We start from the raw sequence: 25,426 nt of genomic DNA, 5'->3' as shown, positions 1-25,426 counted from the left end.
ACATACATTACATTACTGATCCTGAGTTACCTCCTGTATTATACTCCAGAGCTGCACTCACTATTCTGCTGGTGCAGTCACTGTGTACATACATTACATTACTGATCCTGAGTTACATCCTGTATTATACTCCAGAGTTGCACTCACTATTCTGCTGGTGCAGTCACTGTGTACATACATTACATTACTGATCCTGAGTTACCTCCTGTATTATACTCCAGAGCTGCACTCACTATTCTGCTGGTGCAGTCACTGTGTACATACATTACTGATCCTGAGTTACATCCTGTATTATACTCCAGAGTTGCACTCACTATTCTGCTGGTGCAGTCACTGTGTACATACATTACTGATCCTGAGTTACCTCCTGTATTATACTCCAGAGCTGCACTCACTATTCTGCTGGTGCAGTCACAGTGTACATACATTACTGATCCTGAGTTACCTCCTGTATTACACTCCAGAGCTGCACTCACTATTCTACTGGTTAAGGGGAGATTGACTTGGGCAAACATTTTCTACCATCTCCTGTCGAGTCAGAATTAGGAAACCAGAACAGATCTAGGCAGCGCTGGAATGGTAGTGTATGGGAGTTGGTGAGTATTGTTTTTTCATTGTTTTTTAACACATACTGAGTCATTTCGTAAAAAAAAAAAAATACTCATCAGACACTCCCTATTACTTACTGTCTATGCAGAGGATTTTTAGCTCCGCAAGTGAAAGCTAGAGGTGTGACCTTTATGGACATGTCAGTGATAGTCTGCGGAGGTGATGACTGTACGGCTCGGGGGTAAATGCTTTACAATCACTCACCTACTCCTGAATTCATCTCGGAATTTGGAACAAGCTGAGGGTCTGGCTGTGGCTCCCACCACCCCTGACCAGTACTCCTTATCTCCGTCAATGGTGCAGCTGGTGGGTAACGGCTTCCTGCGGACTTGTCGATAGGAACGGTTAAATTGTGTGCTGTCTTCGTGCAGGGAGCTCAGCTCTGAGATTGTGTGGCTGTCTGAAAAAAAGACGGGGAAAGCAGAAACAATGAGCGAAACGCTAAGGAGCCCCCCTTTCCTAAAAATAAACAAGAAAGCTCCTTTACTTAGCGCAGCAAGACTATTCCTGGGAAAGCTGGGTGACACTATCAATGTAGCATTTCTTTCAGCAACCATAGGAGGACCCCACTGCAGTAAGATTGTAGAACTCCAATTGAATTCAATTGTATTGCATCAATTCAGATTGGCAGGAGCTCCCCCTAGTGGTGACTGTATACAGATATACAGTTGTGCTCAATCGTTTACACACCCCTGCAGATTTTTTTGCTTTCTTGGCTTTTTTTCAGCAAATACGAATGATAACAGATAATCTTTTTTTCCCACTCATGGATAGTGGTCGGGTGAAGCCATTTATTGTCAAACTACTGTGTTTTCTCTTTATAAATCATAATGACAACCAAAAACAACCAAATGACCCTGATCAAAAGTTCACACACCCCAGTTCTTAATACCGTGTATTGTCCCCTCTAACATCAATGACAGCTTGAAGTCTTTTGTGGTAGTTGTGGACGAGGCTCTTTATTTTCTCAAATGGTAAAGCTGCCCACTCTTCTTAGTCAGATGGTAAAGCTGCCCATTTTTCTTGGTCAGATGGTAAAGCCGCCCATTCTTCTTGGTCAGATGGTAAAGCCGCCCATTCTTCTTGGTCAGATGGTAAAGCTGCCCATTCTTCTTGGTCAGATGGTAAAGCCGCCCATTCTTCTTGGTCAGATGGTAAAGCTGCCCATTCTTCTTGGCGCTTCCAGTTCCTGTAAATTCCTGGGCTTTCTTCTATGCACTGCGTGCTTGAGTTAGTGGCTTAATGATATTGAGGTCAAGAGACTGAGATGGCCCCTCCAGAACCTTCACTTTGTTCTGCTGTAGCCAATGACAGGTCGACTTGGCCTTGTGTTTTGCATCGTTGTCATGTTGGAACATCCAAGTACGTCCCATGCGCAGCTTCCGGGCTGATGAATGCAAATTTTTCTCCAGCATTTGCTGATAATGTGCTGCATTCATCTTTTCTTCAACTGTGACCAAGGTTCCTGTGGCTTTGTAGCTCCCCACATCATCAGTGATCCACCTCCGTGCTTTACGGTAGGAATGGTGTTCCTTTCATCATAGGCCTTGTTGACACCTCTCCAAATGTAAAGTTTATGGTTGTGGCCATAAAGTTCGATTTTGGTCTCATCACTCCAAATTACCTTGTTCCAGAAGTTTGGAGGCTTGTGTCTGTGCTGTTTGGAGGCTTGTCTCTGTGCTGTTTGGAGGCTTGTCTCTGTGCTGTTTGGAGGCTTGTCTCTGAGCTGTTTGGCGTATTGTAGGCAAGATACTTTGTGGTATTTGTGTAGTAATGGCTTCTGGTGACTCAACCATGCAGCCCATTTTTCTTCAAGTACCTCCTTGTTGTGCACCTTGAAACAGCCGCACCACTAGTTTTCAGTGAGTCCTGTATTTCAGCTGATGATATTAGTGGGTTTTTCTTTGCACCCCAAACAATGTTCCTGGCAGTTGTGGCTGAAATTTTTATTGCTCTACCTGATCGTGGTTTGGTTTTTAAAGAGCCCCTGATTTTCCATTTGTTAATCACAGTTTGAACACTGCTGAATGGCATTATCAATTCCTTGGATATTTATTTTTGTATCCCTTTCCTGTTTCATACAGTTCAACTATCTTTTCACATAGATCATTTGACAATTCTTTTGCTTTCCCCATGACTCACAATCCAGAAACGTCAGTGGCTGGATAAAAGATGCAAGAGTCTGTCTGGATCTCAGAAACTCACTCAGCTTTTATACACACACTGATTACAAGCAAACAGGTCACAGGTGAGGATGTCACCTTTATTAGCCATTCACACCCATTTGTGCCAACTTCTGTGCATGTTATCTGGCCAAAATCACCAGGGTGTGTGAACTTTTCATCAGAGTCATTTGGATGTTTTTGGTTGTCATTATGATTTAAAAATAGAAAACACAGTAGTGACAATAAATGGCTCCACCCGACCACTAACCATGAGCGGAAAAATAGATTTTGGTTATCATTCATAATGTCTGAAAAGGCCATGAAAGCGAAAAATGTGCCGGGGTATGTAAACTTTTGAGCACAACTGTAATCTTATGTATCTCTGTATACAGAGAGCTCCCCCTAGTGGTGACTGCAGGCAGGATCTTATCATGTATCTCTGTATACAGGGAGCTCCCCCTTGTGGTGGCTGCAGACAGGATCTTATCATGTATCTCTGTATACAGGGAGCTCCCCCTAGTGGTGGCTGCAGACAGAAGCTTATCATGTATCTCTGTATACAGGGAGCTCCCCCTAGTGGTGGCTGCATACAGGATCTTATCATGTATCTCTGTATACAGGGAGCTCCCCCTAGTGGTGGCTGCAGACATGATCTTATCATGTATCTCTGTATACAGAGAGCTCCCCCTAGTGGTGACTGCAGGCAGGATCTTATCATGTATCTCTGTATACAGGGAGCTCCCCCTAGTGGTGGCTGCAGACAGGATCTTATCATGTATCTCTGTATACAGTGGCTCCCCCTAGTGGTGGCTGCAGACAGGACCTTATCATGTATCTCTGTATACAGGGAGCTCCCCCTAGTGGTGGCTGCAGACAGAATATCATGTATCTCTGTATACAGGAAGCTCCCCTAGTGGTGGCTGCAGACAGGATCTTATCATGTATCTCTGTATACAGGGAGCTCCCCCTAGTGGTGGCTGCAGACAGGATCTTATCATGTATCTCTGTATACAGGGAGCTCCCCTAGTGGTGGCTGCAGACAGGATCTTATCATGTATCTCTGTATACAGGGAGCTCCCCTAGTGGTGGCTGCAGACAGAATCTTATCATGTATCTCTGTATACAGTGAGCTCCCCCTAGTGGTGACTGCAGACAGGATCTTATCATGTATCTCTGTATACAGGGAGCTCCCCCTAGTGGTGGCTACAGACAGGATCTTATCATGTATCTCTGTATACAGGGAGCTCCCCCTAGTGGTGACTGCAGACAGAATCTTATCATGTATCTCTGTATACAGGGAGCTCCCCCTAGTGGTGGCTGTAGACATTTTTTATCATATACAGTATCTCTGTATACAGGGAGCTCCCCCTAGTGGTGGCTGCAGACAGGATCTTATCATGTATCTCTGTATACAGGGAGCTCCCCTAGTGGTGGCTGCAGACAGGACCTTATCATGTATCTCTGTATACAGGGAGCTCCCCCTAGTGGTGGCTGTAGACATTTTTTATCATATACAGTATCTCTGTATACAGGGAGCTCCCCTAGTGGTGACTGCAGACAGGATCTTATCATGTATCTCTGTATACAGGGAGCTCCCCTAGTGGTGGCTGCAGACAGAATCTTATCATGTATCTCTGTATACAGTGAGCTCCCCCTAGTGGTGGCTGCAGACAGGATCTTATCATGTATCTCTGTATACAGGGAGCTCCCCCTAGTGGTGACTGCAGACAGGATCTTATGTATCTCTGTATACAGGGAGCTCCCCCTAGTGGTGGCTGTAGACATTTTTTATCATATACAGTATCTCTGTATACAGGGAGCTTCCCCTAGTGGTGGCTGCAGGCTGAGTATCATATCTTTGTATATGATGTGCTCCCCCTAGTGGTGGCTGCAGACAGAATATCATGTATCTCTGTATACAGGGAGCTCCCCCTAGTGGTGACTGCAGACAGGATCTTATGTATCTCTGTATAGAGGGAGCTCCCCCTAGTGGTGACTGCAGACAGGATCTTATCATGTATCTCTGTATAGAGGGAGCTCCCCCTAGTGAAGGCTGCAGACAGAATCTTATCATGTATCTCTGTATACAGGGAGCTCCCCCTAGTGGTGGCTGCAGACAGGACCTTATCATGTATCTCTGTATACAGGGAGCTCCCCCTAGTGGTGGCTGCAGACAGGACCTTATCATGTATCTCTGTATACAGGGAGCTCCCCCTAGTGGTGGCTGCAGACAGACTCTTATCATGGTGTCTCTGTATACAGGGAGCTCCCCCTAGTGGTGGCTGCAGACAGGATCTTATCATGTATCTCTGTATACAGGGAGCTCCCCCTAGTGGTGGCTGCAGACAGACTCTTATCATGTGTCTCTGTATACAGGGAGCTCCCCCTAGTGGTGGCTGCAGGCTGAGTATCATATCTTTGTATACGGTGAGCTCCCCCTAGTGGTGGCTGTAGGTTGATATTTTATCATGTAGTGTAAGAAGAGAAGCATAAGATTTAATCTCTATGTACTATATGGGGTAGATTTATTAATGTACCTACATTAATCTGCACAGTGCGCCATACACAGTACAGCATCAGCGCCAATAAGGATTGGTGAATATTATCTTACAAAAAATAAACAAAACTACATTCTTGGACGACCCACATCTATTGGTGTTGATTGATGACGTTTTGCAGGTGGCCATGGACTATGCCTATGTGAAGCCCGTGTATAGAGCTGGCAGTGTGCCATCAGTGTGCACCGGGGCTGGCTCGTTAGTCACTTGTGTAGCTTCTGCTCTCATTAGTGTCACGGCTTCCATTCATATTTCCTGGTAATCGGCGAAACCTCATGAATTCCTGGAGATATCGTCCTAAGGGCCGGGTCCTGACCGAATCTTCTCCTCTCCTAATTTCTGTAGATCTCTTTACTCTTAGCTGTCAGAGGAGGAGGCCGCAGTAACAGGGCCAGGTATCTGCAGGGTCTGCATTGTCTAGGGGTCTGTATTATTAGGGGGTCTTGCCTGGGGTCTGTAATTAGGGGTCAGGTTTGGGGCCTGTATTATTAGAAGTATAGCATGGGTCTGTTTTATTTAGAGATCTGATCTTGACCTGGATTTTTTAGGGGTCTGTATTATTTAGGGGGTCTGGTCTGGGGTCTACATTGTTTGGGGCTCTTGTCTGAGGTTTGTATTTAGGGGTTAGGTCTGGGGTCTGTACTATTAGAAGTATGGCATTGTTTTATTTAATGTTCTGGTCTAGAGCCTGCATCATTTAGGGGTCTGGTCTTGGGTCTATATTGTTTGGGGGGTCTTGCGTGGGGTCTATATTTAGGGCTTTGGCCTGGGGGGGTCAGTATTATATAAGTATCGGATCTGAGTTCTGTATTTAGGGGTTAGGCCTGGGGACTGTGTTATTAAAATTATGATGTGGGTCTTTATTATTTAGGGGGTATGGTTGGGTGTCCAGATTATTTAGGCATTCTAGCCTAGGGTCTGTATTTTTTAGGGGTCTGGAGCCTGCATTATTTAGGGGACTCTATTATTTAGGGGTCTGGTCTGGGTTCTATATTGTTTGAGAGTCTTGTCTGGGGTCTGTATTTAGGGGTTAGGTCTCGGGACTGTATTATTAGAAGTATGAAGTTTAGGTGGCATGGATGGGTGTTCAGATTATTTAGGGGTTCTAGTCTAGGGTCTGTATTATTTAGGGGTCTGGTCTAGGGTCCTATTGTTTGGGGGTCTTGTCTGGGGTCTGTATTTAGGGGTTAGGTCTGGGGACTGTGTTATTAAAAGTATGATGTGGGTCTTTATTATTTAAGGGGTATGTTTGGGTGTCCAGATTATTTAGGTGTTCTAGTCTAGGGTCTGTATTATTTAGGAGTCTGGAGCCTGCATTATTTATGGGTCTGTATTATTTAGGGGTCTGGTCTGGGTTCTAGATTGTTTGGGGGTCTTGTCTAGGGTCTGTATTTAGGGGTTAGGTCTGGGGACTGTATTATTAGAAGTATGATGTGGGTCTTTATTATTTGGGGGTATGGTCTAGGGTCTATACTGTTGGGGGGTTTTGTCTGGGGTCTGTCTGGCCTGTGGGTCGGTATTATGTAGGTGGTATGATTGGGTCTTCAGAATATTTAGGGGTTCTAGTCTAGGGTCTGTATTATTTAGGGGTCTGGTCTGGGGTCTATATTGTTTGGGGGTCTTGCCTGGGGTCTGTATTTAGGGGTTAGGTCTGGGGACTGTATTATTAGAAGTCTGATGTGGGTCTTTATTATTTAGTCTAGGGTCTATACTGTTTGGGGGTCTTGTCTGGGGTCTGTATTTACAGGTCATGGCCTGTGGGTCAGTATTATTTAGGTGGCATGGATGGGTGTTCAGATTATTTAGGGGTTCTAGTCTAGGGTCAGTATTATTTAGGGTTCTGGTCTTGGGTCTATATTGTTTGGGTGTCTTTATTTAGGGGTTTGGCCTTGGGTTGGTATTATTTAGGTATCTGGTCTGAGTTCAGTTTTAAAGGGTCTTGTCTGGGGTCTGTATTAGTTTAGGAATACCCCCATTAGGCTCCCGTCCTGGTTCCATTTTCTAGCTATCACAAACACGGGAACTTCTTGAGGAGCAGAACCCAGCAGCGCCGTTCCGGAGCCTTCTCCTGTAACCAGACACAAGGAGGCAGCCATACTTCAGTCCTTATAAAAGCCGCTAATTCCAATGTGTCTGTGTTTATGAACGGACTATAATACATTTCTGCGCTGGGAACAATGCGAGGCTGGAAGTGACGGCTCGTAGCCGGTGACTCATTGTGTAGGTGGCCGCCAAGTTCACAGAAAAATGACTCAAACGAACAGATTCTGGAATCTTGGATTAAACCCCCGACTCTGCTACAAGAGGAGACGTTCTGTACGGAGCACTCACATCGCTCTCGCATCCTGCGCGCTGGGTCAAACTGCGCCAGCTCCTTCTCCACGTAGTACAGAACCTTCATGGAGTCCCGCTCCTTGTCCGCCTGGATTCGGTAACCTTTACGCACTAGTGAAAAAAACCGATATGTCACATTAATGACTGGCGAGTATATACTATGTTATCTAAATTCTATGTATATTGGACAGGTCACTGCTTCCCACAAGTGTCCTAAAAATACTCTGTGCTGCTGGGCGACCCTGACCCTCAGTCTACGGGTAGGACTCCACTTTACGAGAGACTCGAGCATATCTGGCATCACATCACCCCGGACGGCCTGCCTCTGTTCCGATGGGAGCGTCTCAGCTGCACAGAAATAGAGGCAGCTGATCCGCTCCTATCGGGAGAGAGGCAGGCCGTCCGGGGTGATGCGTTGCGAGATACCCTCGAGTCTCTCGCATGTGGAATCCTACCCTACCACATACAGTCCTGTTTTCACCAATATCATCCCATGAGCAGACAAGTCACTGCCTCCCACCAGCTCAGCACACCGCTCTTCTGAAATACTCTGTGCTGCTGGGCGACCCTGACCCTCAGTCTACGGGTAGGACTCCTCTTTATGAGAGACTCGAGCGTATCTCACATCACATCACCTGGGATGGCCTGCCATTTTCCCACGGGAGCGTCTCAGCTGCACAGAAATAGAGGCAGTTGACCTCCTCCTGTCGGGAGAGAGGCAGGCCGTTCCGGGAGATCCGAGGCGAGATACGCTCAAGTCTCTCGCAAGTGGAATCCTACCCTACCACATACAGTCCTGTTTTCACCAATATCATCCCATGAGTGGACAGGTCACTGCCTCCCACCAGCTCAGCACACCCCTCTTCTGAAATACTCTGTGCTGCCGGTTGAACTTGCTCCTTCTGCCCCATAACTCTTGGTCCGTGATCCCCATCATGGGCAATGTTGGATTTACCATTTTGGCCTCCTAACGAGTCGCTTTGCACCAGCGGTGGAACATGCTGCTTTTCCATTATCATTGGGGCTGGCACTGGAGCCACAGGGACTGTGGAGATGTAATACGGAGGGCAGGCAGTGGGAACGGTGGGGGGATAGCCAATCTTTGCAGCCTTGCCCGCTTCATACACTGCGTAAAAAAGAAAAAAAAAAAAAAGAAAAACACAAGGTGGCATAAAAAAAATAACCTCAACATACAGTAAAGAAGTTAAACTTGACGGATAAGCCCAAATTAGGCTGACAGATTGATTCAGTCCGGATCAAAACTGCGCCGATAGCTTTGAGGGGGAGAAAGAGTTAAAAAATAATAATAATACGATATGGGGGTCTACATTCCCGGAGTGCAAAAAGATCGGTAACAGGGGAAGAGAAGGGGGAAGAGAAGGGGAAGAAAAGGGGAAGAGGAAGAGGAGGGAAAGAGAAGGGGAAGAGAAGGGGAAGAAAAGGGGAAGAAAAGGGGAAGAGGAAGAGGAGGGAAAGAGAAGGGGAAGAGAAGGGGAAGAGGAGAGGAAGAGGAGGGGAAGAGAAGGGGAAGAGAAGGGGAACAGGAGAGGAGGGAAAGAGAAGGGGAAGAGAAGGGGAAGAGAAGGGGAAGAGGAGAGGAAGAGGAGGGGAAGAGAAGGGGAACAGGTGAGGAGGGAAAGAGAAGGGGAAGAGAAGAGGAAGAGGAGGGAAAGAGAAGGGGAAGAGAAGGGGAAGAGGAGGGAAAGAGAAGGGGAAGAGAAGGGGAAGAGAAGAGAAGGGGAAGAGAAGGGGAAGAGAAGAGGAAGAGAATAGAAGGGGAAGAGGAAGAGAAGAGAAGGGGAAGAGAAGGGGAAGAGAAGGGGAAGAGAAGGGGAAGAGGAAGAGGAGAGGAAGAGAAGAGAAGGGGAAGAGAAGGGGAAGAGGAAAGGAAGAGAAGGGGAAGAGGAGAGGAAGAGGAGAGGAAGAGAAGGGGAAGGGAAGAGGAAAGGAAGAGAAGGGGAAGAGAAGAGAAGAGGAAGAGAAGGGGATGAGGAGAGGAAGAGGAGAAGAAGAGAAGGGGAAGAGAAGGGGAAGAGGAGAGGAAGAGGAGAGGAAGAGAAGAGAAGGAGAAGAGAAGGGGATGAGGAGAGGAAGAGGAGAGAAGGAGAAGAGAAGGGGATGAGGAGAGGAAGAGGAGAGAAGGAGAAGAGAAGGAGAAGAGAAGGGGAAAAGAAGGGGAAGAGGAGAGGAAGAGGAGAGGAAGAGAAGAAAAGGGGAAGAGGAGAGGAAGAGAAGAGGAGAGGAAGAGAAGAGGAAGAGAAGAGGAGAGGAAGAGAAGAGGAAGAGGAGAGGAAGAGAAGGGGAAGAGAAGGGGAAGAGAAGAGGAAGAGGAGAGGAAGAGAAGAGAAGGGGAAGAGAAGGGGAAGAGAAGACTCCTGCAGATATGAGAGACCTGGAGACGTTTATAAAGAAGAGTCCTAAATTCCAGGTGAGAGGAGGAAGAAGCTTGTTGACGTGTATAGGAGGCGACTGATGGAGGGGATTTATCCCAGAGGGTAAAGGGTGTGCAACCAAATATTAAGTTGAGAGGGAGAACAATATTGTCCGACCCATTTTTCGAGTTTTAAGTCCAATTTGCCTTTTAATTCTCTGCTTTTTTGTGTTATTGCAATACATAAAGAAAATAAATGTGTGTATAACAAATGTGTGTAAGAAATACTTCATTTTCTGGAACAATTACAATGGTGTAAACACTTTCGGCCATACCTGTATTTAAGTCACATAAACCATAAATAAAACCCGACAGAGTAATACTATTTGTTTTCCCTTAGGGCTGGTACAGTGACACACGTGATACTCACAGGCTCGGGGACAGCAGCAGGTTTCTGGGCAGCACGGGCAGCGCACGTAACAGCAACAGCTGTGGGGGCAGCATTGGCACCAACAAAGGCCCACCATGGCGAAGAAGAGGAACGTGCCGAGTATGACCAGGCAGACGAACACCCATTCTGCAAATGACAAAGAAGATTAGCTGATCAGTATACAATAAAGATCCCAATGCACCTACATGCCGCCATTGAGCTTATCCTCGCTCTACCTGTGCCGCCATTGAGCCTATCCTCGCTCTACCTGTGCCGCCATTGAGCCTATCCTCGCTCTACCTGTGCCGCCATTGAGCTTATCCTCGCTCTACCTGTGCCGCCATTGAGCTTATCCTCGCGCTACCTGTGCCACCATTCTCTAATTACCGCTTTAGCTTGTTTTTTTTTACAATGGGGTTGACGCTGTAATAAAGCTCCTTTAAGGGACGGACGAGCGCCTCTTAAAGGGGCCAGCCAAAGAATAATCTTCATACCAGTCGTAGATACATAAACTTTGGATTCCAAGCTTTGACACCTATAACCCAAAGTGGATTGTTGCCATAAAGGAGCCCCGACAAAGAAGGGATGACTTCTTTTTAAAGGAAATTTCCAGCCAAAGAATATCCATCTCACTAGTCTTAGATACATGGATGCTGGACTATAAACTCAATCATGAAAAAAAACGAAGGTCCTATAGAGAAAAAGAGAGGCTTTGGCAGCAATGTTAGCGATGTATCAGCAAGGCCTTAAGGCCTCTTTCACATAAGTTTTTTGCCATCCGACAGAATCCAGTTTGATGCAACGGATCCGGAAAAAAACGATCCGTCTCATTTTTTCCCTTGAGGCCAAAGGTTATTTGCTAGGGAGGAGGGAGAGAGAGAGCGAGAGAGAGCGAGAGAGAGAGCGAGAGAGAGGAAAGGAAGAGAGCGAGAGAGAAAGGAAAGGAAGAGAGAGAGAGGGAGAGGAAAGGGAGAGAGCGAGAGAGAGAGAAAGGAAAGGGAGAGAGAGAGAGGGAGGCGAGAGAGAGGAAAGGAAGAGAGCGAGAGAGAGAAAGGAAAGGGAGAGAGCGAGAGGGAGAGGAAAGGGAGAGAGAGAGAGATAGAGAAAGGGAAAGAGAAAGGGAGAGAGAGAGGGGGAGAGAGAGAAGGAGAGAGAGAGGGGGGGAGAGATAGAGAAAGAGAGAGAAAGAGGGAGAGAGAGAAAGGGGGAGAGAGTGTGGGAGAGAGAGTGTGGGAGAGAGGGAGCGAGAGAGAGAGGGAGAGAGATTGTGAGAGAGGAAGAGAGTGTGAGAGAGAAAGGGAGAGAGAGAAAAAGTGTGGGAGAGAGGGAGGGAGAGAGAGTGTGAGAGAGGAAGAGAGTGTGAGAGAGAGTGTGAGAGAAAGGGAGAGAGAAAGAGAGAGAGGGGGAGAGACAGAGAGGGGGAGAGGGAGGGAGACAGAGAGAGAGAAAAAAGACAGGGAGAGGGAGGGAGAGAGAGAGAGAGGGAGAGAGAGAGAAAGAGAGGGAGAGAAAGAGGGAGAGAAAGAGGGAGAGAGAGAGAGAGAGAAAGAGAGGGAGAGAAAGAGAGGGAGAGAGAGGGTGAGAGAGAAAGTGTGGGAGAGAGAGGGAGAAAAGAGGGAGAGAAAGAGGGAGAGAGAGAGAGAAAGAGAGGGAGAGAGAGCGAGAGAGAAAGAGAGGGAGAGAGAGAGAGAGACCAGAAATGAATTTACATCTCATCTGAGCATGCTCAGTTAAAAAAACAGATCCGTCGGTGGAATGTATTTTTTGCTGGATTACGCCGGATCCGGCGCCCATAGGCTTTCATTATACAACACATCCCATTCCGGATCCGATGCGTTTTTTTTTTGCTGGTGACAAAAAACGTTCCATTGTGCGTCCTTTCCAGCAGCTGGATAAGCACACGGAATGAAACGCGAGGCCATGCGGCACAATCCGGCGCCAATACAAGTCTATGAGGAAAAAAACGGATCCGGCAGCAACAGACGTCGGATCCGTTTTTTCCGGAAACCGCCGGATTGTGCCTGACGGCAAAAAACTGATGTGTGAAAGAGGACGAAGACAATGGTGACTATGTCTTTGGAAGGACTTAAAGCAGAGCTCTAGACTGGCAGGAAATATTTGGCCACAACTTTTTGAACTTCAAAAAAAACCCTTTACATTTTCAAATACTAACTTCCAAAGCACAAAAAAACACAATGGACACCAAATGTGGGTGATTGACATGAGTCTGGAGGAATCACAGAGCGAGGTGGATGGAGACACCTGAAGAATGGGACACTAGGTGACTAATAGAAGGTCAGCCTAGTCCGGGGCCGTATTTGTGTGCGCTTTTCAGAAAATGAACAGATCTTCCCTCGTGTCGTCAAATACAAATTACAGGATTCCTAGAGGTGCCACTAGAGGGTGCTAAGTGCATTCAGATTTATACACCTCCCATTAAAGGGGATGTTGTCATGGGTGTCTCACGCTTGATAGACAGTCCTGTGGTGTCCGGTTGTAGAAGGTCGCAGCGTTTAGCTACACAAGCTGCTCTCTAACATTCTTTTCTTCTCTGCTTGAGGTTAATCCTTTTCCCTTTAGGACCCTGCGGATATCCTCAACTTACAGCTGTTGATCATCAGCATTTCCCTTTTTGTCCTTAAATACTCTCATTCCCCCTGGTCTTTGCTGGTGATAGAGTTAAAAATCTATAGAGGCCTTGGATGCAAGCAGGCGGCTTGCATCCATCTTTGTTGCTGTTCTTCTCCTTGTTCTTCTTGTAGATGTTACTGTTCATTTCCCCGTTTGTTATCGCTGTGTCTTTAGAGTTTAGTGGGGTTGACTAAGCGCTCATGCCATCCGCTCCCTACCTAGGGCCCAGTTCAGAGTCAGTCAGGGTCAGGTATCCTGCTCGGCGCAAAGGTGCGGAACCTATCTAGGGTGGTCAGGGGAGCCAATGGTCAGTGGAAGGTTTAGTCAGGGGTCACCATCTTCCCCTTCCCTAAATACAGGGTTTCCCTATTTTCACATGTCTAGTGTGACAGATATCTGGAATTTACGGATAAAAAAAAAGACAATTTTTTTTATTTAGTATTTTTAGAATCTATTTTTTTGCCATTTTCTCGTGATACATTAACTTTAATCAGGGCTTACCCAAATAGACCCACCCGCACTACCGAGCCATCAATTCCGGGGGCACCGGTGTACGCCACTGACAACGTGTTATTACAGACGCCTTCAGGTAGCTTTATAAAGTTGCCCGCGATGCATTAGCGGCTCATTATTAAACAGCAGAACGCGAGCGCTGCTACGTTTCACTATGGCAACACTGCCGGATAACCGCGCTGTTTACGGAGGAGCCTTTGTATAGAAGGCCCAAGATCCTCTTCACCAACATTCAGTGTAAATCAAGCAGCAAAGAGCATCACCCTGAGAACGCCAGACAAGTCCGGACCACCCGGCTATGCTGTACCCGCTGTGCGGGGGACATCAGTGCAAGTTAAAGCGTTGTCCCCTTTTAGGGACATATATTTTTAACTTAAATTCATGTGTTTAGCACTAAAATCATTTTGGCAATCCTTTGCCATCCTTCTACAGCCTCAGCATCTATTGAGTCAACTGAGAATCCTTCAGTGAGCTCATTTTGACAGTCTTTTTCTCTTTTTTTTGTCTAATTTTTTACAGACTATGTTAAGGTTGAACGCGAAGAGAAAACAGAAATCCTGTAAAAGCCAACCGGTGCAAATTTTTTAACTGAACCCAATTGCAAAAAATATTTTTTAGCCCCCAAAAACATGTATGGAAGTATAAAAACAAAAATGCCGCCTAAGGTGGTCAGCCCCTTTGGAGTTCAGCAGTGGAGTAAAGAAAAATCTGAGCCAAATGTTGGCAGACGACTCCTTTCCTAACTTCACCACATATATGCACACTCGGCTCATCTGAGTGTTCATATATTTTCAATAGGGGGAGAGGAAAAACTGCTGACACCCCTGAAACAAAAAAAGGATTGGACATGGAATCCCCCCCCCCTCCATCGGTGGTTGGAAATCGTTGGGTTTGTGTCACACTGAGTTTTGCTTAAAACTCGCTGATTTTAATGGCGGCATCAGACGCTATTCACACTACTGATTCTGACTCTCTACCCTATGGTTTCTCCGAGTTACACAGGCAGGCTCAGGCGTCGACCAGCTGTAGGCTGATTAATGGTCAGACTAGCAAGAGTTAACCTTATCTGGGATCACATGTTCTTGGAAACCTATCACATTTACTCTCTGCCTTTTTAAGATGGTAGAATCTGTCTTCCCTTGCCGACTATAGTATATTGCTGGGTTGGTCTCTGTGCTGTTGTGTTCCAGTTCTGCTGGTGATTATATTGCGTGAGGTTGGAGTTGTTGTAGAGTTCTCTTGTCGTCTTGTTGTTTCCTCCCTGCTCTTACTTTCCTCCTTAGCTCTTATTGTCTTATTCCTTTGTGTGAGCGTGCTGTGAGATAGAGTTTTGGTTTCCCCTGTTTGTTTATCTCTGTTGGTGTCATCACACTCCTGTTCCAGCGCTCCCCCCGGGGTTGGGGGTATAAGATCAGGGCTGGCCAGGAGCAGGGCCAGGAAGGCGGCTCAGACATCCTCACCTTCAGAGTGGACAACAGTGCAGCTTCTCAGTGAGGGCTACATTCATTGCATTAAAAGTCACAATCTGGGATAAAAGGCTATAAAATATGGGAAAACACAACATAAATGGTTCCACTGCTGTGAACACACAAGAGAAAGTAATTACTAGTGCTCTATGGCGGCAAAAACCTCTGCCCACATGGTACTTCTGTTAAAGCGTAATGTCGCCCCCACATGGTGCAGACTGGTACTGATCACATCTGCCCTCTGTGCTGCGCACTCCAACCAAATAATGAATGCGAATAAAACATCTATTCTCCTGTAAGAGGGATTAAGAATAAATCACTAGAAGAGCGGAAGAAGGGCGGCATCAATTCTGGAGGAAAGCGGCCGAGGCATGTGTTACCCTCCAAATGAACAGGATTCTGATCTTTTATTTTTACTTTTTTGACATATGTGTAATTGGAAGGAACATAAGAGGAGGTAAATTATCCTAAAATCTGATCCGTCATGGGACTACAAGGTAACAAGCAGCCCAAGGGTCACCACGTGAAAACCAAAAAACTGGTATCCCAAATTTACTACTATGATACTAGATACAATAGAAAACCTACTATAATACTGCTCCTATGTACAAGAATATAACTACTATAATACTGCCCCTATGTACAAGAATATAACTACTATAATACTGCCCCTATGTACAAGAATATAACTACTATAATACTGCCCCTATGTACAAGAATATAACTACTATAATACTGCCCCCTATGTACAAGAATATAACTACTATAATACTGCCCCTATGTACAAGAATATAACTACTATAATACTGACACCTATATACAAGAATATAACTACTATAATACTGCTCCTATGTACAAGAATATAACTACTATAATACTGCCCCCTATGTACAAGAATATAACTACTATAATACTGCTCCTATGTACAAGAATATAACTACTATAATACTGCCCCTATGTACAAGAATATAACTACTATAATACTGCTCCTATGTACAAGAATATAACTACTATAATACTGCTCCTATGTACAAGAATATAACTACTATAATACTGCCCCCTATGTACAAGAATATAACTACTATAATACTGCTCCTATGTACAAGAATATAACTACTATAATACTGCCCCTATGTACAAGAATATAACTACTATAATACTGTCCCCTATGTACAAGAATATAACTACTATAATACTGCCCCCTATGTACAAGAATATAACTACTATAATACTGCCCCTATGTACAAGAATATAACTACTATAATACTGCCCCTATGTACAAGAATATAACTACTATAATACTGCCCCTATGTACAAGAATATAACTACTATAATACTGCTCCTATGTACAAGAATATAACTCCTATAATACTGCCCCTATGTACAAGAATATAACTACTATAATACTGCTCCTATGTACAAGAATATAACTACTATAATACTGCTCTTATGTACAAGAATATAACTACTATAATACTGCTCCTATGTACAAGAATATAACTCCTATAATACTGCCCCTATGTACAAGAATATAACTACTATAATACTGCTCCTATGTACAAGAATAAAACTACTATAATACTGCCCCCTATGTACAAGAATATAACTACTATAATACTGCTCCTATATACAAGAATATAACTACTATAATACTGCTCCTATGTACAAGAATAAAACTACTATAATACTGCCCCCTATGTACAAGAATATAACTACTATAATACTGCTCCTATGTACAAGAATATAACTACTATAATACTGCCCCCTATATACAAGAATATAACTACTATAATACTGCCCCCTATATACAAGAATATAACTACTATAATACTGCTCCTATGTACAAGAATATAACTACTATAATACTGCCCCCTATATACAAGAATATAACTACTATAATACTGCCCCCTATGTACAAGAATATAACTACTATAATACTGCCTCCTATGTACAAGAATATAACTACTATAATACTGCTCCTATGTACAAGAATATAACTACTATAATACTGCCCCCTATATACAAGAATATAACTACTATAATACTGCCCCCTATGTACAAGAATATAACTACTATAATACTGCCCCTATGTACAAGAATATAACTACTATAATACTGCCCCTATGTACAAGAATATAACTACTATAATACTGCTCCTATGTACAAGAATATAACTCCTATAATACTGCCCCTATGTACAAGAATATAACTACTATAATACTGCTCCTATGTACAAGAATATAACTACTATAATACTGCTCTTATGTACAAGAATATAACTACTATAATACTGCTCCTATGTACAAGAATATAACTCCTATAATACTGCCCCTATGTACAAGAATATAACTACTATAATACTGCTCCTATGTACAAGAATAAAACTACTATAATACTGCCCCCTATGTACAAGAATATAACTACTATAATACTGCTCCTATATACAAGAATATAACTACTATAATACTGCTCCTATGTACAAGAATAAAACTACTATAATACTGCCCCCTATGTACAAGAATATAACTACTATAATACTGCTCCTATGTACACGAATATAACTACTATAATACTGCCCCCTATATACAAGAATATAACTACTATAATACTGCCCCCTATATACAAGAATATAACTACTATAATACTGCTCCTATGTACAAGAATATAACTACTATAATACTGCCCCCTATATACAAGAATATAACTACTATAATACTGCCCCCTATATACAAGAATATAACTACTATAATACTGCCCCCTATGTACAAGAATATAACTACTATAATACTGCCCCCTATATACAAGAATATAACTACTATAATACTGCCTCCTATGTACAAGAATATAACTACTATAATACTGCCCCCTATGTACAAGAATATATCTACTATAATACTGCCCCTATGTACAAGACTATAACTACTATAATACTGCTCTTATGTACAAGAATATAACTCCTATAATACTGCTCCTATGAATTAATAATACGCTCCCACTGACAATATGGCTGGAGCTGCAATGTAGTTGCTTATTAACTCTTCGGGTCGGGGTCTGGGTATAATGGGACATTCTTCTGTTATTCATTCTGATTCCCGATCAATTATCACAATTACATATTCTGTGTTAGATGAAGTGAATGAAGCGTCATTTATTGTCAGATAATGGTCGGGGCTGTGTGTGGGGTCAGGGTCTGGGGTGACTGAGCGGGGGTGAGTTTATCTGGGTATGTACGTGCCCCTAACCGCGGCTCTTACAACAAACACATAATAGCGTCACTGTGCCGAGCGCCGAGGTCACTTCAATTACATAATGCACAGCAGCGAGCGGCTCAATAATATAGACCAAGCGAGGAAGAAGGAAAACGCAGTCTTCATGTTAAGATCTGCTTTATTTAACTCTTTCACAACGAAGATTTCGAAAAAAAAATAAAATATATATATATTATATATACACAGTACAGACCAAAAGTTTGGACACACCTTCTCATTCAAAGAGTTTTCTTTCTTTTCAGGACTTTGAAAATTGTAGATTCACATTGAAGACATCAAAACTATGAATTAACACATGTGGAATGCAATACTGAACAAAAGAGTGTGAAATAACTGAAAATATGTCTTATATTCTAGGTTCTTCACAGTCGCCGCCTTTTGCTTTGATTACTGCTTTGCACACTCTTGGCATTCTCTTGATGAGCTTCAAGAGGTAGTCACCGGAAATGGTTTTCCAACAGTCTTGAAGGCGTTCCTAGAGATGCTTAGCACTTGTTGGCCCTTTTGCCTTCACTCTGCGGTCCAGCTCACCCCAAACCATCTCAATTGGGTTCAGGTCTGGTGACTGTGGAGACCAGGTCATCTGGCGTAGCACCCCATCACTCTCCTTATATACTGTATATATATACACATATCTACAGTGTGTCCACCCATATCCTGTCCACCGCCATCAACTTGAGAACGGCGGCAGCTATAGGGATAGAAGTGGTGTCTAGGTATAGTAAAGTAGCCATGCACTACGCAATGAAACCACCTATAACACCACCCGGTGCAAAACAACGGAGTTAGCATTTGTTATCTCGAAAACAGAACGAGATAGAGGAAAAAAAGTGAATTACAAAGTTGTAGGGTATCAGCAATTCAATACGAACCGACACTATGCATACAGAAATGCTATGATATGAAACCCATTACCCAAGGAGAACCAAATTAGAAGCCGGACCAGGGGAGTGCAAATATTTTTATTTATCTAAAAAAAAGTCTAAAAAATAAAAATTGCCTAAAAGCCATACTTTCACTTAAACAAAAAAGGCACAAAAAATATGATAAACTGTAGAAATAACTTTCCTGGATTTGCCACAGACGGCATTGGAATCCACCCAGATTGGGCACCGTGAAGGCACAATACTGCGAAGGCGTAACTAATGGGATGTGCTTTATTTTTCCAGGTTTTATCGCAAGGTGAGTGAGGGTGGATGGTTTCTGTTATAGCAAGCTTCTTCCCAGCTGTAGATGACGAGCCCATGGGGTCGGAGGTTACTCGTCACCGGGCCACGGTTCTTCTCCTGGGTCGCCGCGGTGGCCTCACCCGGGTCTGTGACCGCGGTCCAGTGTGGGTGTAGTTGTTTGTGATGCCACCTGTGGTGTGCGGCTAATATGATAGCCGCCGCTGCGGGTGCTTTCTCTTCTGGGGCGGATGGTGACGCTGCTCGGGTGTTTCAGCTCTCCACAGGTAGAGCTAGGCCTCAGGGAGGACGATGGCGGTAGTAGTACTTGCCTATGGCGGAGAGGCGCGATGGTGAGGGCGCCAGCAATGACGGGACGACACAGAGTGCAGTTCAAGGTCTTTTTACTCACTGAAGTCACTCTGCCCTTGGTGTGCCACGTCCCACTGTAATGGGCTCCAACCGATCCCGGATACTTCGGAGGTTGAGGCCGGTGTCTCCCTTCGATGGTTTCCCTCCACCCCAGCTCCTGGGCCGTGGAATGGGTCACGGGTGCCTTCTGCACTCCCCGCGAACCCTGGGATGCCCCTTCTTTCCTAAGAACCCGGGTCGAGCCCCCAGCTCCGGACCACGGGCCCCGAATTATCCGTGTCTTTGCTTGCTTTTGTCCCCTGAGTCCATCCTGACGCTTCCTGTGCCCGTAGCTAACTTCTGACTGACTTGTGTGTGTGATGGCTCCTCACTTCCCCCGTTGGCTTCCCGGATTTCTGAACTAGTGGGCAAGAGGTCCCATACCTCATGATGGCCACCCCAGCGGTCACAGTGGAAGAGCTCCCATGTTGTTTTGGATGGGTGTTTTGGTGGTGGTTTACCGGTGACGACCTCCTCCGTATCCGAGATGAGTACTGCTTACCCTGTGGTGCCTGAAACCTCAGGGGCGCCACATAGACATAGTACCCTCCAACCCTCCCATTTTCAGAGATTCCATATACCGGAGGCTAAAAGGTTATGAATTTTTTTTTATTGCTTTGTTTTTTACTATCTCTTTATATGCCCATAGTGGGAATAAACAAGGCTTCACTCACCAATGCCGGGGGCATCGGGGGGGGGGGCATATTCAGGGGTTAAACATTTTGCAAGCAGCGGAGTTAATTAATACAATCAGGGGTGGACTGTGTAATTGTGAGAGCGGTTATTACCTCGACTACTAGACTGGGTTGCAGGTTCATTCATGATACGCGCTCTCGTTGCTCTACTTTACAATCAGTGTAATTAGGCCCTGCCATCTGCTCAGCGGAAGCAAAACGGACATTAGTGCGTGGGCCGGGGCACCGCCATCGCGCTGTAATAGCTCCCAAAGAACAGCCCTAGTAATGAGTGAACCGTGAGATCTCTGCCCTATGCTGCGCCTGCTGCCCACGTAAAGGCCGCTGGGTGCATGAAAAGCGTAACCAGCGGCCGCAGGAAACTCGTCACTGCAGAATAACCACATTTTTGGGATATTTAGGCTCCAAGGGTTCTTTACAGTTAGAGCAGTCAGACTGTGGAATGCCGACCACAAGAGGCAGTAATGGCAGATACTATAACAGCTTTTATAATCAGGGCTGGATGATTTCCTCACTACACAAAACATTGTTGGTTATAAGTGACTTAGGGACCAAATGAAAAATTGGTGGAGGAAGGGGAACTAGATGGACCTAGGTCTTTTTTCAACTATGTAACCCTATCCGGTGCCCTTTTACGATAGTGTTCCACTGCATGGTGACTAATTATTGGACTCTCGCATAACTTTACACAGTTTTGTCAATCTGATTGGCCAACACTTCTCTGAAGCTCCACCCTTTATATTTATTGGGGATAGACACTCCCCCGAGGATCCCTCCACGAGTTACAACACAGATTCAAGACCTTCCAGTAATAACGGCAACCAAAGAGCTTCAATAACTGAAAAAGCCACATCTTAAACAACATCTGCTGCCACTGGAGTGTGTCACGGTTGACAGACAGTCCTATGGTGTCCGGCTGTAGAAGGTCGGAGTGTTTGGCTACACAACATTCTATTCTACCTGCTGTGGTGTAAAGGCGATCCTATGTATCTTCGCTGCTTGGGGGTTAATCCCTTTACTTTTAGGAACCTGCGGATATCATCAACTTTGATCTGTTAATCATCATCACTTTTCCTTGTGTCCTTAAATACCCACATTTCCCCTTAGTGTTTGCGGGTGATAAAGTTATATTCCTAGACAGGCCTTGGATGCAGTTGGCTTCTATCTGAAGAAACGTTGTTGTTTGTTGCTGTTCCTCTCCCTGAGTTTCTTGGAGTTATCTGTTCACTTCCCCCTGTTTGTTCTTTAGAGCTTAGTGGGGTTGACTAAGTGCTCACCCCATCTGTTCCTTACCTAAGGCCAAGTTCGGGGTCATCCAGGAACAGGTATCCTGCTCAGCGCATATAAGCGAAACTTATCTAAGGTGGTCAGGGGAGCCAGGGGCTAGTGAAAAGTTTGGTCAGGGGTCACCATTTCCCTCTTCCCTAGACACAGGGTTTCCCTTCACTGTCACAGTACACGTAGTATTTCCCCATACCCAGCATGACACCCTAACAATCAAAGCACCTATGATGTACAGCGACTATTGCAGGATCCTCAGAGCCGGAAAAACACTACTAACAGCAAAAGCAGCTGAGCCTGAAGTAAATGCAAAAGCCATAGAATCCTTAGAAATGATGATAACCACGAAACCCCCTGTAAAATGCTCAGGACCCTCATTAACAGCGTCAGCGAAACCTCCAAAAAAGAAGTACCTGAAGCTGCTTAAATGGAAAAGTGAATGGTTGGGGCTGTAGATGGCGTGTCACTGCCCCAAGTGTGATGTCATCATACCATAACAGGTCCAAGTGTCATGGGTGTGTCACGGGTGACAGCCAGTCCTGTGGTTTCTGGCCATAGAAGGTCACACCGTTGGCTGCGCAGAATGCTCCTTGGCTTTCTGTTATTCCTGCTGTCAGTATTCATTGGTATAGGTAGCTTTCCTGCTGGATTCATCGCTCTCCCTTTTGGACCGAGTAGGATCTCTCCTTCCACCCAGCTGCTGATTATCAGTATTCTCTTGGTGCTTAAATACCCCTTCCTTCCTTGGACTGGTGCTGGTGATATTTTCATTTCTTTCAAGCCCTGGTTGCAAGCAGGTGGCTTGTACTCCTCTGGTATTGTTGCTGAAACTTTGCTGAACTTCTGCCTGAGTCATCTGTAGATAAGTAGTTCATGCTTTTCCCCTGTGTGTCCCCCTTGTGTCTTCTATAGTGATTAGTGGGGTTGACGAAGAGCTCATCCCATCCGTTCCTTACTTAGGGTCCAGCACTAGGGATACTTAGGGTCAGGTATCCGGCTCGGCGCCTAGGTGAGGAATCTATCTAGGGTGGTGAGGGACCCCAGGGACCAGCAGTAGGTTTGGTCAGGGGTCCCCATCTCCTCCTTCCCTTTTGTTGTTCGCTTGGTACTTCCCCGTACCTAGTGTTGACACATAGAATATCTCCTGGTGGGCTCCCCGGGTATCTGCGTCCACTAACGTTCATGTAGAACTTTTACTAAAATTTTCATGTTTGTCTTTCGAAGTGTTAACCTCTCGTCCTCCGCATCCCTCTCCTCTCCGGTTGCTCCCCCCCCCATCTCGTACTGTCGTCCGCTACAATGAATATTTTATTTCCAGCCATGAGTGATGAAATCTAACAATCCATAGTATGCATTATTCACCGGTCCACTCTATTCATTATTCAGCGAGTATTTCTTTCTGGGGACGGATGGAATAAATTTGAATTTTGAGAAATAACATTTTCGAGATCAGGTCTAATATTTATGTTGCGTTTTCTCCATCCATCTCGATGTGACGTTCAAAGCGACATTCGCAAAATACTTGGCCTTTGACGTAGTTTTTCCACCAGTTTGCATATTTGAATATATTGATGCGGAGCTTTATACTCCGTCTGCCTCACTGACATTGTATTCATCGTATGCTGAATTCCGCTCTATCGGCTCTTAGAATCCTGTAGGTTTTCCGGTTCAGGCATATATCTCAGTTTACCACCATACCTCTAGGGCATAACCCAAATCTTCCAAGCTCGTCTCCAGGTTTTCTCTCGTGCTGCAACCGAACTCTGGAATGCGCTTCCCCAGACAAACTGATTACTTCCCAATATCCAATGTTTAAAGGTTTTCAGGTACCAGAATATTAAGAAATCTCAGATAACTGTTATACAGAGTTATATAAAACTAAATTATAAACTGGCCATACACATCAGATCACTGTCAGACGATGGATCATTTGGCCGGCAGCGATCTCTCCCGGCTTCCAGTTTGGGGCTCCCTCTTGTGGTCAGTGCTCGTAGTGACGTTGGCTTGCAGAATAGAAACCAAACAGCTGGGGAGGACTGGCAATCAGGGTGTTCTGAGTGGGCCTATATAACTGAGTAGTGTTCTCTTGTTCCTTGCCGGTGCTCAATGTATCTACTGTGTGCTAAGGACATTCTGAAACCAGCCCTTTTCTCTGTGTCTACCAGAACTCCTCTCAGATAAGTTGGTCTTTGTACCTCTGCTTATGGTTTTCACTTTCTTGTTATTTTGCCTGTGTAGAGTTCTTGGTGGAGTTGGATCATTCCCTGCTGGGAGTATCTGTGTACCTTGCTCCATGTTCTGCTATGTATTGTGTTTTGTCATGCTTGGTACTAAATTCAGTCTCTCCTCTATATCAGTGTTTTCTTGGATCCCAGTATCTCCAGAGTACTGATATAGTGGGGGAGAGCCTGTGTAGGCCCAGTATTTTTCCATATCAGGCGTGCTGGTATTTACTAGGGTTTTTACGGCTGTAGTCAGTGCTCTTTTCTATCCTTTCCTATGCAGATAGTTTTGGGTCTCATCTTTGCTGAATCTATTCTCTAGCTATGTATTGTGTTTTCCTATATCACCGTAGTCTTTACATGTGGGGGCTATCTATATCTTTGGGGACTACTCCGAGGCAGATTAGCTTTTCTAATATTTCTCTCTGTAAGAATATTTAGTTCTCCGGCTGTGTCGAGGCGTCAAGGTCATCGTAGGCACGCCCCACGGCTACTTCTAGTGGTGTGTAGGTATTAGGTCTGCAGTCCGTTAAGATTCCAGCCACTCTGGTTATTTTTTGGGTTTCCGAGTTTTTGTCCTTTTTCTGATCCTCCTTGATCACTGAATCATAACAGGCCACATGGTGACAATTAAGACCCATTATCTATTCGTAGAAAGTAGCTTAAAGGGGTCCTTCGCTGAAAACAAGTTTTCACCTCTACACAAGTTAGGTGCTAATTTATTGATGGGTGGGGGGGCCGACTGCTGGGACCCGCACCGCTCAGCTGAATGTGGCAATTTCATCCCTGTTATTGCGCATGCTCGACTGCAGCTTCATTCATTCCCTATGGGGAAGCATCGCGTTGCGCTCGGCTTTTTCCGTCAACCCTACAGACGTGGAATGGACTGGTGGTTGGGTATTCGACCTACGGCTCTATTTTGGATAAACGTGTCCTGTTGGTGCTGACCACCACTGATCAGTCAGTTATTACCAGTCCTGAGGACTGTTATTTACCAGACAACCACTTTAGGTATCAAGTATTTTTCCAACCACTACACCAATGTTTCTATCTTGTGTTTGCCCGTTCCCTTCTAACTCTCATCTACAGAATACTCCCCAGTTCAGTACATTTTTACCATCTTGCCCATGCAGTATGTTTTCCCAATCTGAATCTTGTCGCTTAATTTCCATTATTTCTCTTGTGCTGCCCCAAAACTTTGGAATGCGCTCCCCCACACAATCTGATTTAGTCTTCTGACTCCTTTCCTTAGTCATCTGATTGCTTTCCTTTTATGACAATTACAATTTTACTCACTAATATCTG

At 44.9% G+C, this 25,426-nt stretch overlaps 1 protein-coding gene across 4 annotated transcripts in view; it reads right to left on the bottom strand.

The window, feature by feature from the left end:
• Window positions 1–25,426, bottom strand: part of ILDR2 (immunoglobulin like domain containing receptor 2) — a 260,966-nt gene that overhangs the window by 7,204 nt on the left and 228,336 nt on the right. For all 4 annotated transcript variants that reach the window (XM_075334918.1, XM_075334920.1, XM_075334919.1 and 1 more), the window contains 4 exons: window positions 10,468–10,614; window positions 8,622–8,792; window positions 7,664–7,777; window positions 814–1,009 (listed from right to left, as the gene is read on the bottom strand). In XM_075334918.1, the coding sequence (XP_075191033.1) occupies window positions 814–1,009; window positions 7,664–7,777; window positions 8,622–8,792; window positions 10,468–10,614 (628 nt within the window). The remainder of the gene's footprint in view (window positions 1–813; window positions 1,010–7,663; window positions 7,778–8,621; window positions 8,793–10,467; window positions 10,615–25,426) is intronic.

The sequence above is a fragment of the Anomaloglossus baeobatrachus genome, chromosome 2 (assembly GCF_048569485.1).
Source record: "Anomaloglossus baeobatrachus isolate aAnoBae1 chromosome 2, aAnoBae1.hap1, whole genome shotgun sequence".
NCBI classification, from domain to species: Eukaryota; Metazoa; Chordata; class Amphibia; order Anura; family Aromobatidae; genus Anomaloglossus; species Anomaloglossus baeobatrachus.
This window is presented reverse-complemented; position numbering and strand designations above follow the sequence as displayed.